Source organism: Aquarana catesbeiana, linkage group LG03 (genome assembly GCF_042186555.1).
Source record: "Aquarana catesbeiana isolate 2022-GZ linkage group LG03, ASM4218655v1, whole genome shotgun sequence".
NCBI classification, from domain to species: Eukaryota; Metazoa; Chordata; class Amphibia; order Anura; family Ranidae; genus Aquarana; species Aquarana catesbeiana.
The window spans coordinates 545,361,019-545,378,558 of record NC_133326.1 but is presented as its reverse complement, the minus strand read 5'-3'; the positions used below and the strand labels follow the sequence as shown (position 1 = coordinate 545,378,558).

The 17,540-nt window shown below is 42.3% G+C and overlaps 1 protein-coding gene across 1 annotated transcript in view; it reads right to left on the bottom strand.

Moving 5' to 3' along the window:
* LOC141132732 (zinc finger CCCH-type antiviral protein 1-like) overlaps window positions 1-17,540 on the bottom strand; it is a 92,174-nt gene that overhangs the window by 34,777 nt on the left and 39,857 nt on the right. Inside the window, exons 5-9 of the mRNA XM_073621496.1 lie at window positions 17,450-17,512; window positions 17,234-17,357; window positions 16,845-17,010; window positions 16,062-16,182; window positions 11,031-11,127 (exon numbers count right to left, since the gene is read on the bottom strand). Of these exons, the coding sequence (XP_073477597.1) occupies window positions 11,031-11,127; window positions 16,062-16,182; window positions 16,845-17,010; window positions 17,234-17,357; window positions 17,450-17,512 (571 nt within the window). The remainder of the gene's footprint in view (window positions 1-11,030; window positions 11,128-16,061; window positions 16,183-16,844; window positions 17,011-17,233; window positions 17,358-17,449; window positions 17,513-17,540) is intronic.

Sequence of the window (17,540 nt, the reverse complement as noted above, 5' to 3'; positions counted from 1 at the left end):
TAACTGGTTGCCGCGTGCCCACCGTCAAATGATGGCGGGGCGGTGCAGCTCTCGTTCTGGGACGACGTCATAGGACGGTGTCCCAGAACGGCCACTCTCGCGCGCGGCGATCGCGGCCACACTGTGTTGCTAGGATACGGCGCGACCCCGATCTGTGAAAAGAGCTGCGTCCGCGGCTCTTTAACCATGTGATCGGCTATGTCCAATCACAGTCGGTCACAAGTAAACAAGCAAGTGTGGGTAATTGGCGCTCCTCGCCTCACACTGACAAGAGTGTGTGGCAAGGAGAACCGATTAGCGGCATCTCCACGCAGGAGGACATTTAGGAATGTAATCAGGGCACTGATCATCAGTGCCCTGATTACAATATTGAAAAACAGTGTCACAAATCAGTGCCCACCAATGCCAGCTATCAGTGCCCACCAGTGGCAGCAATCAGTGCCCACCACTGCCCACAAGTGCTACCAATCACTGCCCATTAGCGATGCCAGTCAGTGCCGCCTATCAGTGCTGCCCATCACTGCTGTCAATGCCCATCAGTGTTGCCCATCAGTGCCACCCATCAATGCCTATCCGTGCCACCTATCAGTGCCCACCAGTGCCGCCTATCAGTGCCCACTAGTGCTGCCTATCAGTGCCCACCAGTGCCACCTAACAGTGCTCATCAGTGCCACCTAACAGTGCCCATAAGTGCCGCCTCATCAGTGCCCATAAGTGCCAGCTCATCAATGGCCACCAGTTCAGCCTATCAGTGCCGCCTACAAAATTTACTGACAGAAAAAAAGTGAAAAACATTTTTTTTTTCAAAAATTTTTTTTTTGTAAAAAATAAAAAACCCAGCAGGGATTAAATACCACCAAAAGAAAGCTCTATTTGTGTGAAGAAACTGATAAAAAATTTGTTTGGGTTCAGTGTAGCACGACCGCGCAATTGTCATTCAAACTGCTACAGCGCTGAAAGCTGAAAAATAGCTTAGGCAGGAAGGGGGTGTAAGTGCCCGGTAGGCAAGTGGTTAATCAGAGAAGCAACCAAGAGGCCCATGGTAACTCTGGGGGAGCTGCAGAGATCCACAGCTCAGGTGGAAGAATCTGTCCACAGGACAACTACTAGTCGTGCACTCCACAAATCTGGCCTTTAGTGAAGAGTGGCTAGAAGAAAGCCATTGTTGAAAGAAAGCCATAAAAAGTCCCGTTTGCAGTTTGCGAGAAGCCACGTGGGGGACACAGCAAACATGTAGAAGAAGGGGGCGTGGCCAGGCAGTGGATGTAGCCGGACGCATCTTCAGCTCTCTCCACTGAGAATCCGACATTTCATCCCGTGGGTACAGTGTATACAGACCTGATCACCTCCAACACGATCTAGTAAGCTTTACATAACGGGGCACTATCCTCACCCTGCCTTTACATAGCTGATGGCTACGAGCAAACGACAGAATACCGCCCGGGCCTTGGACCTCATGGCCCAAAATGGCGCCTTGTCCCAGAGAACGTCAAAGGACAGATACAAGGAGGCAGCACAAAAACTGTTCTCCAAATCACTGCCCAAAGACTCATCGGCCGCTGTCAGTAACCAACAGAATTCCTCAGGAGGCATATTGAAGGCAGATGACACTGCACCCCTTGAAGATGCCAATGGACCTGGCTTTGATTGGGACACAGTGAGTACCCTGGGGGATATCTTTTTTAGACCCCTAGATCCCTCCACCTCTGACCACGTGGGTGGACCCACGCTGCAGGACATTTTCGCATCAGTAACCTCCTGTAATACCTCCATAGCCACTCTTACTGCCGAGATTAAGGGGGTCAAAACAGAGATCACATTCCTACGGCAGGATACACAAAAACTGCGGGAAAGGACATCCGCTTTAGAAGGTAGAGTGAGCTCTTGCAGAGAGATCTTACTTACACCAACCACCTTACTGTGCAACATGCTTCTCGTCTGGAAGATTTAGAAAACACGGTGAGGCGCAATAATGTGAGAGTCATAGGATTACCTGAGAAAGTGGAAGGCAAGAATCCGGTGAATTTCATCGAAAAATGGCTCACCACTACATTTGGAAGGGAGTTGTTCTCCCCCATGTTCTCAGTAGAGAGGTTGCACAGGATCCCTGCCAGGCCTCCACCACCTTGGGCTCCTCCGTGGCCATTTTTGTTTAAGCTCCTTAACTACAAATACAGGGATGCAATACTCTACAATGCTAGAATCTGGTCTGCAGCCCTGAGGATTGACAATACTAAAGTCTCTCCTTTCCCGGATTTCTCTGCAGAACTGCAGAAACAAAAAGCTAAATTTACGGTTGTAAAACGTCCCATCAGGGACCTGGAAATAAAATATGCTATGTTGTACCCGGCATGACTGTGGGTGGAGGCTTTGGGCTCAGTCCAATTTTTTGACAAACCTTAGAATGCTGCACAATGGCTGGATAGAGAGGAAAACTCCCTACGCGGGGATTGAAGCAGATGTCACATTGCACTATAATTATTGGTCATTTCATACCATAATTAGGCAACATTTTGCCCACAGATCTATGATATCAGGCGGAACGCTTCATCTTTTGCAACTGTACTCATTTTATGGAAATTGCGGCTACGGTTCCTGTTGCTTAGAAGCCCTGTAACACTCTAGTGCGCTTCCAGTGTTGCCCCCTAAATGGTCCTACGTGGAGCCCCAGTTAACTTGTTTTACGGTTCGAGGGCCCGATTGGCCTAGAACCTACCATCTTACTACCTACCATGGCCTTTCTATGTTTATCCATATGCTCCTTCCGGGATATGGCTATACGATATATTACTCACTTGGAAATGCGTCATATGGCTATTGCTATTATTATTCCTGCTATTACTGTACTATTACTCGAATGTCTAGATTAACCCGAGTGATGTCCTGCAATGTCCAGGGCCTGAATAACATGGGTAAGTGATTAGCTGTGTTACCTACAATCAAGTGTTTGAATGCAGACATGATTTGTTAACAGGAGACTCATCTCCCCCAGCTACTAGCCCCCAATTCACACAACGGCAGTTTTGCAATCAGTTCCATACTTCTTTTTTGGTGTATTCGAGGGGAGTGAGTGTCCCGATTCATAGAGGCACCCAATTTTTATGTGTAGAGGTTGACCCAGAAGGTCGCTCCATATTTTTTACTGTGCTCCCTTTATGGGATGAGATGTATAATTGCAGGCATGTACATTCCTCCACCATTTTCTTAAAACTATTAGCAATTTTTATGGCTCGCTACCCCAGCCTACCTGTTCTCGTTATAGGGGACTTTAACAACTATATGGACCATGAGAAAGACAAACTTTCTGCAACTGTTACTAGGGGCACTGTAAAAAACAGAGGCCTTACAGCCTTTGCATGTCTCCTCTTGGAGGTGGGCCTTACAGATGTGTGGAGAATGCGCAACCCTGATGACCAGGTATATTTTTGTCAGTCTGCCTCAAATGGGGGACTCTATTGGATAGATCTGGGAATGAGAAATTAGCTTATGTTACCCTTAATAGACTCCTCACATTACTCTGCTAGACACGTATCCAACCACTCTCCATTTTTGGTGGATCTTCGAGTCGGGGTTCTGAGGAGATACACGGGATGGACCCTGATCCGATGCCGGCCATGTTGACCTCTATTTTTAGGTGCAATATAGGTACAGCTGATATAGCCATTGTATGGGATGCAGCTAAGGCCTACTTACGTGGTCAGTTCATTAGATCAATAACTCACATGAAAACTAAGACTAACGAGTGAGAGACGTTTATTTTATCAGAAGTGCAAAGAACAGAGGTGACGTGTTGCTAACCCTTCGGATGACTCAAAAAGAGCATGGTTGGCGTCACAATCGATGTTACGTCATCTATCTTTACAGCTGGCTGAAAACAAGCGTTTCTTCCTCCAACAGAAACACTTCGAGGGGGGGGGGAAACACGAGGCATATGTTAGCTCTCCTTGCCAAGACACAACTGCCTTCCTCCCATATCATTTCTGTGTCTGATACACAAGGTGTAATTCACTACTATACCCAGGATATTACTAGAGTGTTTAGGGACTTTAAGGATGTTTACACCTCTAAAGTACAACCCTCCTCCTCTGCTATCTGAGTTTTTATGGATCAATATCCTATACCAAGTTTATCAATGGCGCATGCTAAATAGCTCAATGCCCCACTGACGGAGGATGAGATCCTCATGGCACTGGCTCAAACACAGAACGGGCGAGCGCCCGGTGCAGACGGTTTACCATCCGAAGTTTATAAGCGCTATACCACTCAACTGATACCAACCCTCCTTGAAGTATTTAATGATGCATTGGTAATAGGGAAACTCACCCCCTCTATGAAAGAGGATTACGGATTACCATCGTATTACTGAAACCAGGAAAAGAGGCTCTATCACCAGATTCGTGTAGACCTGTTTCACTACTCACATCTGACATTAAACTTCTAGCCAGGGTATTAGCGAATAGGCTAGCTAAATTTATTCAAAAATTGATTCATAGGGATCAATCTCGATTCATACCAACAAGGTCCACAGCTCAAAACCTATCCGAGCCTCGCAGAACATTGTAGGTTTCCTTAGGGGCCCCCAAGAAGATGCCATTTGTTTAAATGCGGGTGACAATAATTTATCTGGGCGACACGGATGGATCCCTAAAAAACATGATGAGGTTGATCACCGACTTTGGGTCCCTATCGGGGTTCACTATCAATTGCAACAAATCGGTACTCATGCCCTTAGACCCGCTTCCAAACCCCTTGCCAGACCTTGCGGGCACTGTTCAAGTGGTCACTGAATTCCGATATCTCGGAATACAAGTGACCCCAGATTCTAGCCAATATATAACGCTGAATATGGTACCGTTATTACGTAAATTTCGGTCCAAATGTTTGGCGTGGACTAAACTCCCACTATCAGTAACAGGCAGAGCCAATTTAATACAAATGGTATGGGCCCCACAACTTCTGTACATATTTTACAATGCACCCACATGGATCCCACATAATAGGTTCTCCCACATAGACTCACAGTTAATAGCCCTGATTTGGCGCAATAAGATAGCACAAATTAGTCTGTCCACGTTGTAATTTGAAAAAGGCCAGGGCGGCCTTGCAATCCCCCATTCTAGGTTCTACTTTTTAGCTTCCCAGGTACAACAGCTGGGGGACTGGGGTCATGAAGATGTGTCAGACCCAATTAGGAACTTATTAATACCAAACGGCTCCCAGACCCCTGCACTGCCCCACTTGGAAGCGGGATTCTCACACCTGCCCCAAAACCTCCCCACGATAGTTTTCATGAAAACCTTATGGGCATATAATTGAACTATCCTACAGGTTCAAGGTTTTAAACTATGGTACTAAGGACTTTAAACTATGGGAGGGGGCGAGCATTCTGTATGTTTCTCAGTTATATAACGGTACCCCATTTAAATCCTTTACAGAGATGCAGACAGATTTTGCCCTTCCCAGAAGTCAGTTCTACAAGTATCTGCAACTTAGGTACGCTATTCAGTCCGAGCCTATATCCTCTTTGCTTACACCTGTTACCCATCCATTGGTGTCTGGTGTTCTTAAAAAAATGTATTCACTGTGGCAACAAGGCTAGATATGCCCAGAATAGCTCCACATCAATTGGTGAAAAACAGACTGCTACAAATGTGTTCTTGCTGATAATGGGACAGAAATATAGTAACCAGTTTGGCACCTGTCCTCATTTAGGAATGTTGTCACTTAGGCCAAATTCAAGTAGAAGTTTTCTACTACCTTTGGTGTATTCTGTTCTATTTTTCTATGTATTCAAGGAAACATATTTATTGATCTAAACGATAACCTATTTGATTTATAATAATGCTGTACAATACAAAACACCTGGCTGTTTGAAGGGATATATACTCCATACAATTGATAACAATTGTTCTTTGTTGAATTATACGTACTACTGCTCTTATGACATCTATGGCTGTAGATCAGTTCTGTAGTTCAATAAACTTTTTCTTGATTTAAAAAAAAACATGTAGACGAAGGTGCTCTGGTCAGATGAGACCAAAATTTTACTTTTTGACTTAAAAGCAAAACGCTATGTGTGGCGAAAAACTAACACTGCACATCACCCTGAACACACCATCCCCACTGTGAAACATGGTGGTGGCAGCATCATGTTGTGGGGATGCTTTTCTTCAGCAGGGACAGGGAAGCTGGTCAGAGTTGATCGGAAGATGGATGGAGCCAGATACAGGGCAATCGTAGAAGAAAACCTGTTAGTCTGTAAAAGACTTGAGACTGGGGCGGAGGTTCACCTTCCAGCAAGACAACGACCCTAAACATACAGCCAGAGCTACAATGGAATGGTTTAGATCAAAGCATATTCATGTGTTAGAATGGCCCAGTCAAAGTCCTGACCTAAATCCAATTGAGAATTTGCAGCAAGACTTGAAAATTCCTGTTCATAGACACTCTCCGTTCAATCGAACAGAGCTTGAACTATTTTGCAAAGAAGAATCGGCAAAAACGTCACTCTCTAGATGTGCAAAGCTGGTAGAGACTTACGCAAAAAGACTTGCAGCTGTAATTGTAGCGAAAGGTGGTTCTACAAAGTATTGACTCAGGGGGCGGAATATAAATGCATGCCACACTTTGTCATTTTCCTTCCACTTCACAATTATGTGCCACTTTGTGTTGGTTTATCACATAAAATCCCAATAAAATACATTTACGTTTTTGGGTGTAACATGACACAATGTGGAAAATTTCAAGGGGTATGAATACATTTTCAAGGCACTGTAAATTATTTAATATATTTATTTAATACATAAGCACACATATCCTTTCATGCATAACTCCAATATATTAATGTAAAGCACTAATAAACTTGAAAATATTCTAGCTTGCCAATCCTTAAATGTGGTAGCTGCGTTACTTTATTTTTTAGCTTTTTTTTCAACTGGTGATCCAGCCAGTAACATCTGTCAGTGTGTCCCCATTCTGGATGGAGGAGCAACTGTCAGTCTGGAGAGAAGGTAGTGTTAATATGCACTAGCAAATTTAGATAGACTTGACTAACAAGATGAACTCCAGCTAACATTTTTGAAGCTGATACTGCAAGAATTTATTTTCCTTTTGGGATAAATGTTTTACATTAATGAATATAAGCTGATCATCATAAGCATCCCTGTCAGTGTTAAATGGTTTGTCTCAACGCTCTAACTGCCATTTCTGCTAGACAGCTTGGTCTGTTAAAGGAAGTTGAAAAATAACAAACTTACTAGCTGGAACGCAAGGTGAAAATAAAAGGAAAAAAATGCCTAAAAAAGAAAACGAATGCAGCCACTACATTATTGGTTAGATGCAATATAAAAATGTGCTTTTATGTTTATAGCTGTACTAATTATATATATTTATATATATATCACATGGGGGATAGACTCAATTGGTATTGGCAGCAGTAAGCCATGCACAAGACAGAGACATCAGGAACAGTCTAAGCAGATTGGTTCTGCACTTTTGTTTCAGCAAGGCAGTAAACATATACAGTTCAACGCAGGAGTTATTTGTACAGCAAGGCCATAGCCAGAGCGAGAGACCCTTGAGCATCGGTCAGCTCACACGTGTAAAGGCAAGTGGACAACTGGGACTAAAAATGAGGTCTGGCAAAACGATAAGATATGGGTCTAGTACAGGAGGTTTATGCTATTCAATGCTTTACAAAGTCCCGGTGCTCCAGGACTCAGAACAGAACTCATTAGAATTATGAGAAAACAAAGTTTGATTTCTCCATCAGCCATAAACCTGGCAGCACCTCACCATGTGAAACCAAATTAACACACATATACAACATCCACAATTCCACAATTAGAGATGCAGAAAACGAAATTGAAAAATTACAGTTTAAAAAATGTGTGTGTATATATGTGTGTGTGTGTGTATATATAAAATATATATATTATATATACATATACATACACACACACACACACATACACAGTATATAGGTTTTTATATATAATTGTATTACATTCAACTTTTCAATTAATATTATGAATTTAAATGAATACGAATTCATTGTCAGCCATTACTGGCACCTGCACTCAGCCCCTGCAGTCTAGCGGTCTTGAGTGGTGGACTGTTCCTGACAAGATCAAGTCCACAAGGCTCCACAGACCTGCTCTGGACCTGAGGATGCCAGAAACAGTCCACTGCTGGACCATGGGGGAGCGCTGTTTGCTGGTGGAAGTGCCCATTCACACCACAAAAATGTCCTCCAGATCCCTTCCGGATGCGTTTCTGCATGTGTGCGTTTTTGATGTGTTCCACTGCGTCTTTGATGCATTTCCGGGTGCATTCCAACGCTTTCTTTCTGTTTTTTCCACTGGAATGGGATCCAGTACTTTTTTGATGCATTTTTATGCTTTTTACTACGTTTTACTACAGATATGTGCAGGAAAAAAGCAGCATGCTGTCCTTTTTTTCTGGGACTGGAAAGCCCTGAACTTGACTGCACTGGTGTGAACTATGCCACTGGAACCCATATAACCTACTTTCCATGTGTTTTTAATGCAGAAGAAAAAGCACTGCACTACAGGTAGTATTAACGAGCAAGAACAGAGGATCAGGTAAGTATAAAGCCTTCTCCTGTCCCCTGGACAAAAGGAGCAGTTAATCCTTACAGTGCAAGGACAGCCCCACAGGAAGAGAAAAAAAAAATTTGCTCGGAGTTGGGCTTTAAGTCACACCTTATACTTCTTTCTTTTTGTCAGATTATTGTGCTTATGTAAGTAACTTGATTTTTTTGTTACTGCTACATTCATCCATATCTACAATTACTCGTGGAAAGCCTTCTAAGAGTGGGGGATGTTAGGGCCCCAAAGGGGGCAACTCCATATTAATATATTGGGATATCCAACAAGCATCATATAGGTGTGATGGTCAGGTGTGCAGACTTCTGGAAAACTTGACATATTTTTGCTTTTCTTCATTTTTCTACATAATTATAAGTATTTTACATGCAATAACGTTTATTTAAATTACCTAAAATTCTGAAAACATTTACCACTTCTACTGGATTATTCAGTTCCTGTCACTCTGTCTGCACTGTATCCCATAGAAAGAGAAGCCCAAAGCAAAAAAAAAAAAAAAAAAAAGCGAAGGGCTAACATGACTGGACAAACAGTGGAATCAGGGAAAGAGAGGGTTAATTTAAATAAGATGAACATAACAGCACTTACAGCGATTGGTGGGTTCACAGTGGGAGAAGGGGGTCTTCAAGGTGGGATTGTAAAAGTTCTAGGCATTCGGGGGAGAACTGTTGAAGAAGAAAGTTCCCACCCAAAAGTTGCACTGGATCAATTCCCTTTGGATGGTTATAGCGGCATGGCAGTTGGGGTCTTTGGAGGCATTTTAAAACCTGCTGTGATTATCATATTAGGGTCCCATCTAAGGTTTGGAGTCCCATGTGGAATACCAGTTAATGGTGGTTTAACTGGTCAGTTGAACTGAGAGGTATCTGCAGAGAGTTGGGTTTGTTTATGAGCTGGTGTGGTGCAGCTGAGGACCATGTAAGTAGTTATGTAGATACAATGTAGATGTTTCATATTTTGTGACTCCAAAGATCGGCAACCTTATGTTTTTGTTATAATTGGTTATTTGTTATTAAATGGCCGTCAAGGCCAAATTTTCTTCAAAATGGTGTCGTGGTCAGGGGTAGGACAAGGGGCATGAGGGGGTGGCTGCCCTGGGCACTGTGGTATCGTGCGTGTGTGTGTGTATATATATATATATATATATATATATATATATATATATATATATATGTATGTATATATATATATATATATATATATATATATATATATATATATACACACACACACACACACACACACACACACACACACACACACACACACACACACACACACACACACAGTATATATATTTTTATACATAATTGTATTATATTCGACTTTTCAATTAATATTATGAATTTAAATGAATATGAATTCATTGTCAGACATTACTGGCACCTTTAGCGCAAGAAAGGCTCAAGAAAAATGTATCCCTTTTTATTCTATGTATGTCTTAACATTGGTCAGTTGCACTTTCATTGTGGTCGTAAAAATACCATTTCCTGCATTTTTGGTCAGTTAAAAAAATGCACGAAAAACGCACCTCCCCAGTGAAATGCATTGAAAACACAGCAAGAAAGCATGAAAATAACGCACCCATGTTACGTTTTTGAGTCACTTGAAAAACACACCTTAAGCACAGTAAAATCGTGGTAAAATCTCAGTAAAATTGCAGTAAAATCACCACCTTTTTCTCTCATCGGCAAAATGCCGATAACACACTTTTCGGCCAATATGTTTCGGCCGCCGAAATTTCGGTGCATGTCTATCCACAATGCTGCTTGCCAATGCCTCACAATATATATATATAATAAACATGCACAATATTTTCTCCTTCAACGCCAAAAAAGACTACACATTTGTAGCATGTCCCCCACTAGTGTCTTTCTTCTTCCACTTCCCGTATCGGCAGCCAGGTCTGTGCTGTGCACCAGCTGGCATACTTCTGCTAGTATAGTATATACAGATAGACTTTATGAATCAGTTCATACAGATCAGCACAATAGCTGTGTTTTGTTTGGGACATTTCCTTTCAAATTAATAAATCTTGCACTGTTGATGCGTAGTGAAAAATGGTGAACATTACGCAGACTGGTGAAAAAAAAAAAAAAAATCGCAAGAAAAACAATTTCCAGCTTCCAGAAAGCTCCTTCCACCAGTTCCTTTTAATGTCTGGTTACCTTTGGCATACGGAGTCCTAAATCTGCTGCTAAAGGTAGTAATGAGCACAGCATATTAATAAATTAAAGGTGTCTGAATTATATTGGGTTATTTTATTTAATCCAAGTACGGTAAAGAATAAACCATCCAGAGCAATTTGCCAGAAAAGTAGTCTTTCAATGAGAAAGAAAAAAATCGCCAACATGATTAGTTTTGACCTTAAACAGAGCTCTAACGTGTGATATTTCCGATTACCTTCCTTTCAACATCTTCACATTCTGGAAATCAAGGAATTTGGGTCTCCGACGCACTTCCCTCTCGGTCCTAAAAAATAGGTTCCTTTGCTTCATCTCTGAAAGGGGAAATTGTTGATTAAATGACAAGCAATGATGGAAAGGAACATTATAATGAATAACAATAACACTTACATTATAGAAAAGAATTACTGAAAATATTCATAATGCATGATATATTCATAATACATTATATAACAGCTCCCAAACTGTACAGTTACTATGGCTAAGCATAATCTATTTTATACTAGTGGTTAGGCTTTGCAAAGTCTGACACAGAACTTTCTCGCTCTCTCTTGCTTTCTATAAACACTCTGTGGCCAAAGGTAAGTGGTCCCCCTATGAATGATTGAGTTTAGGTGTTTCCAGTGAAGAGTACAGTTTATACTACAGTATTCCAAGACATTTTAGACAACTGTGTACATTTAACCTTGTGGTAACAGTTTGGGGAAGACCTTTTTCTGTCCCAGTATATCTCTCCCCCTGTGCACAAAGCCAACTCTATAAAGACATGGTGTGAAGAGTTTAGTATGGAAGAACTCAAGTGGCCTCACAGAGCTCTGACCTCAACCTTATGATGAAATGGAATGCTAATGTGAGCCAGGTTGTCAGGATTTGAATCCAAACTCAGGACATCTGCTGTGTCTGGCAATTACTCTTCCTACTGAGCCCCCTGAAGCTCCGAATAGCACATTCCCTGATCTTTTGGTCAATCTTTGTTGGTACACAGTATCTTGTTAAATTCTGAACTTCTTGCGTCTCCCTTGAACTTCTTATTTAAAGCCCAACTCTGGGCAAAAAAAAGTGCCCGCAGTGCAAGGGTTAATTGCTACCTTTTGATTACGGGAGAAGAGATGGGAGATATATTTATCTGATCCTCCAATCTTTCCCACACAAGACCGATCCCTGCGACTCCTGCACTCACCCCCTGCAGTCTAGTGGTCTTGAGTGGTGGACTGTTCCTGACAGGATCAAGTCCACAAGGCTCCAGAGACCTGCTCTGGACCTGAGGATGCCAAAAACAGTCCACTGCTGGACCATGGGGGAGCGCTGTTTGCTGGTGGAAGTGCCCGTTCACACCACAAAAATGTCCTCCAGATCCCTTCCGGATGCGTTTCTGCATGTGCGTTTTTTATGCGTTCCAGTGCGCCTTTGATGCATTTCTGGATGCATTCCAACGCTTTCTTTCTTCTTTTTTCTGTTGTTTCCACTGCAATGGGGTCCAGTACGTTTTTGATGCATTTTTATGTTTTTTACTACGTTTTACTACAGATATGTGCAGGAAAAAAGCAGCATGCTGTCCTTTTTTTCTGAGACTGAAAAGCCCTGAAATTGACTGCACTGATGTGAACTATGCCACTGGAACCCATATAACCTACTTTCCATGTGTTTTTAATGTAGAAGAAAAAGCATTGCACTGCAGGTAGTAAAACGAGCAGTTAATCCTTACAGTGCAAGGACAGCTCCACAGGAAGAGAAAAAAAAAATTTTGCTCAGAGTTCGGCTTTAAGTCATACCTTTATACTTCTTTCTTTTTGCCAGATTATTGTGCTTATGTAAGTAACTTGCTTTTTTTTGTTACTGCTACACTCATCCATATCTACAACTACTCATGGAAAGCCTTCCCATAAGAGTGGGGGATGTTAGAGCCCCAAAGGGGGCAACTCCGTATTAATAGATTGGGATATCCAACAAGCATCATATAGGTGTGATGGTCAGGTGTGCAGACTTCTGCAAAACTTGACATACTTTTGCGTTTCTTTATTTCTACATAATTAGAGTATTTTACATGCAATAACGTTTATTTAAGTTACCTAAAAGTCTAAAAACATTTATCCACTTCTACTGGATTATTCAGTTCCTGTCACTCTGTCTGCACTGTATCCCATAGAAAAAGAAGCCCAAAGCAAAAAAAAAAATAAAAAATAGCGAAGGGATAATGCCCCGTACACACGGTCGGACTTTGTTCGGACATTCCGACAACAAAATCCTAGGATTTTTTCCGACGGATGTTGGCTCAAACTTGTCTTGCATACACACGGTCACACAAAGTTGTCGGAAAATCCGATCGTTCTGAACGCGGTGACGTAAAACACGTACGTCAGGACTATAAACGGGGCAGTGGCCAATAGCTTTCATCTCTTTATTTATTCTGAGCATGCGTGGCACTTTGTGCGTTGGATTTGTGTACACACGATTGGAATTTCCGACAACGGATTTTGTTGTCGGAAAATTTTATATCCTGCTCTCAAACTTTGTGTGTCGGAAAATCAGATGGAAAATGTGTGATGGAGCCTACACACGGTCGGAATTTCCGACAACAAGGTCCTATCACACATTTTCCGTCGGAAAATCCGACCGTGTGTACGGGGCATAACATGACTGGACAAACAGTGGAATCAGAGAAAGAGAGGGTTAATTTAAATAAGATGAACATAACAAGAGCACTTACAGTGATTGGTGGGTTCACAGTGGGAGAAGGGGGTCTTCAAGGTGAGATTGTAAAAGTTCTAGGCATTCGGGGGAGAACCGTTGAAGAAAGTTCCCACCCGAAAATTGCACTGGATCAATTCCCTTTGGATGGCTATAACGGCATGGCAGTTGGGGTCTTTGGAGGCATTTTAAAACCTGCTGTGATTATCATATTAGGGTCCCATCTAAGGTTTGGAGTCCCATGTGGAATACCAGTTAATGGTGGTTTAACTGGTAAGTTGAACTGAGAGGTATCTGCAGAGAGTTGGGTTTGTTTACGAGCTGGTGTGGTGCAGCTGAGGACCATGTAAGTAGTTACGTAGATACGATGTGGATGTTTCATACTTTGTGCCTCCAAAGATTGGCAACCTTATGTTTATTGCTACTGTATTATTAACATTGTTTCTGTTTTAAGGAATGTTTTTGTTATATTTGGTTATTTGTTATTAAATGGCCGTCAAGGCCAATTTTACTTCAAAATAGTGTTGTGGCCAGGGCCAGGACAAGGGGTGGTCATGAGGGGGGCAGCTGCCCTGGGCACTGTGGTATCATGTGAGCTGCGGGGGGTGCCACAAGGAGATTGGGGGGGAGGGGATTTGTGTTGGAAGGGGATATTTTGGGGGATGGCACAGGGTATTGTTCTAGGAGGGGAGATTGAGGGGGATGCTAAGAGTGGTGATTTAGGTGGATTCATGTAGGGAGGGGGATTTGGGGGGGAATTTGTGCTGGGAGGAGGAGATTTGAAGTGGGGGGGGGGAGAAGATGTGTACTAGAAGAGGAAATTTTTAGGGGTGAGGACTTGTGCTAGGAAGGGTGAGGGCGAATTTTTTTTTTTTTTGGTGTGGGCATTTAAGCGGGGAGGGGGGGGGGGATTTAGGGCGTGGGGGGGGGGGAGATTTGTGCTGAGAGTGGGAATCTTAGCAGGGGGCAGATTTGTGCTGGGAGGAGGGGGAATTTTAGCTTAGGGTAAGCATGCAGATTAGAGGAGATTTTTACTGACACAAAATGCTCATGCATCGGGGGGCGCAGTTTGGCATGTTTGTCCTGGGCTCTAGATGACCTTGTCCCGGCACTGGTTGTGGTGTTTACTGTAGTTAAGTCTAGCATAGTGGTCATTACCATGTTGGGTTGATGACTCAAGTAATTTGCAACTTAACCACTTGCCACAGATGGACATACCCGAACGTCCTCTGGTTTTAGTGGGTCTACCAAAGTCATGGCTGCAGCTGTAGTTATGGCCCTGGTATCTTTTTTTTTAGCCAGCAATTCCCTATAATGTAAAAGTGATCCAAGCGGCTATACACAAGCCATCACAAGGGATGTTGTTTGACAGCAATAAAGTTGATCAATTTTTTTTTAAAGAGACAGTACAAAAAAAAAAATTTAAATAAAATGGATTGCCCCCGTGCAAATGCGAATACTCATGTCAATCCCACATGCATGTGTTAAGGGTGATCGTACCACACATGTGAGGTATCAAATGTCAGAGAGAGCGCAATAATTCTAGCCCAGACCTCCTGTGTAGATGTAAACTGGTAACCTGTTAAGGCTTTTAAAGCGTTGCCTATGGAGATTTATAAGTACCATAGTTTGTCACCATTCCATGGGTGTGTGCAATTTTAAAGCGTGTCATGTTAGGTATTTATTTACTTAACATAACATCATAGTTTATATTTTACCAAACAAGTGGGTATTAAATTGTTTTTATGTGCACTAAAATGTATTAAAGCGTTGCTCCAGCCCCCCTACGAAAACATTTAAAGTCAGTGACAACACATACTCTAGCTGCTGACTTTTAATATTAGGACACTTACCTGTCCTGGAATCCAGCAATGTCGGCACCCCAGCCGATGTTACCATTGGCTCTTGGGTGCTGCCGCTGCCATAGCCTGTTAGGGAAACCAGTAGTGAAGCCTTGTGGCTTCACAGCCGATTCCCTACTGTGCATGCGTGAAGCGTGCTGCACTTCTGAATGGTCCAGCGGCAGGGAAGGATTTGGAGGCCAAACTTCTGATGTACCTCGCCAGGTACCTGCTCCCCCCCGAAAGGTGCCAAATGTGGCACCGGAGGGGGGGAGACAGATAAGTGGAGCTTGCACTTTTGGGTGGAACTCCGCTTTAAGTTATATTTTTTCAAAAAATTTGCATTTGAAAAACCGCTGCGCAAATATTGTGCGACACAAAAAAATTGCAACCAAATTTTTTTTTTTTCTCCAGAGCCTTTGCTTTCAGGAAATACTGTAAAAATACTGTAATTATCTAGTAAAAAAATACAGATGTTTACATGTATGAGAGAAGTGTCAGAATTGGCCTGGGAGTCAAGTGGTTAAATTAAGCCATAGATCTGGTTCCCTGTATACAGAATTATTAACATTGCTTCACTAAAGCATTTAACATCATATATAACAAAACCCAGAAGTCTTTCAGTTTACACACTGTCAAGACTGCTGCCATGTTAAATTATTTTAACTTCAATGAACAGGTACATTTTGCTGATTTAATATAAAGAACCTGGTGCATACCTCGGCAGTCAATAATGTAGGTCTGGTTTCCAGCAGTAAAAGGGATTGTCCCACTGGGGTCAGACAGGTAGATGGTCTCCAGATCTGATGATTGAATCTTGGCACTCATGTTCTCTGTGTTCTAGAAAAGCAGAGACACAAATATTTATTATTCTGCGTGAAACAAAGCATCTAACCCCAAAATCAGATTGGGGCATATATCATACAATAGAGCAGTAACCATTTTGCAAGGTGATATGATATCTGTAAAAGAGCAACTGTTATTTTACCAGTAGTTATGCAAAAGCAGATAATTAGGAATTGGTCCACTTAATAATGGAGGCATGGATCGGTACTGGATGTTTTTATACCTCACAAGCAAACTGGTATCTATCCCTTGAATTAACCATCAACTTAATCACAACCCTTCCACCTCAGCTTTATCCTCAACACAAACCTAGATCCTTTACTCTCGCCATAACCTCCCATCTTCAACCGATTCTCTAATTCACCTTAATCCTCAACCTACAGTAGTTCCTAAATCTAATCCACACCCTCAACCTAGCTCTCCACTTAAAAGGGATAATAATGAGGTATCAACCTCTTCTCTCAGGTAACCTCCATTGTGTTTACTTTGGTACTATGTCGAACAGCTCTGGATTAAAGGTAGGAATAACAGTGAATTTTTGTTTTTATCGCCTACTGGGGGCCTTTTGAAAAAAAAACCCCCAAAAGTATGGTACTTCACTTACCAATTGCCTATATCAATTTCACTTACCAATTGCCTATATCAATTTCACTTACCAGTTGGCCATATTCAGTCCAGGTACCAGACTCATTCTTCCAGTACCAACACCACTCAGTGGTCAGTACGTATTCTGGGGGCTGGGTAACAGATGATGGGGTGGTAAGCCTGCGGACTGGCTGGGAACCAGATTTCATGGCCTGAAAGTCGATCAGCAGTTGATACCTGCAATGCCAAGAAGGTGGCTAGTAAATTCACACACTGACAATAAATCAGTATTAGTGGACCAGAAATTACTTTAGTAGCTTTAGAAGAGATTGTGGAAATAAAAGGATTCAAGGCTTCATATAACAATACCAGGGTGCCCGGTGTTGTATTCTTCTGCAATTCTCTTTTAACATATAAATTACAAGGTGGATGTTCTGGTAAATGCTGGTAAATGAGATACCTGTCTATTTTGGGATCGCTGAAAGCCTTCTCTATATCCTCCATTTTAGGGAGGTCATCCCAAGCTCTTCCATTAAACACCTGCCAGCAGTATGGTAAGTCGTAGTGCATGTTAGGGCACTTATCTGTGAACCAAGAAAAACATGAACTGTCATCTCTAGAAAAGTTCTAAATCTTTTTATAAAACAGAACAGGGAAGGGGACACTGGTCACTCACCTTCCAGACTGCAGTGCTTCCAGATATGGGCGAGACAAATTTCTGGTGTTTTCTTTAGTGATGCTAAAGTAAAAGCAAAGAGAAGAATCAC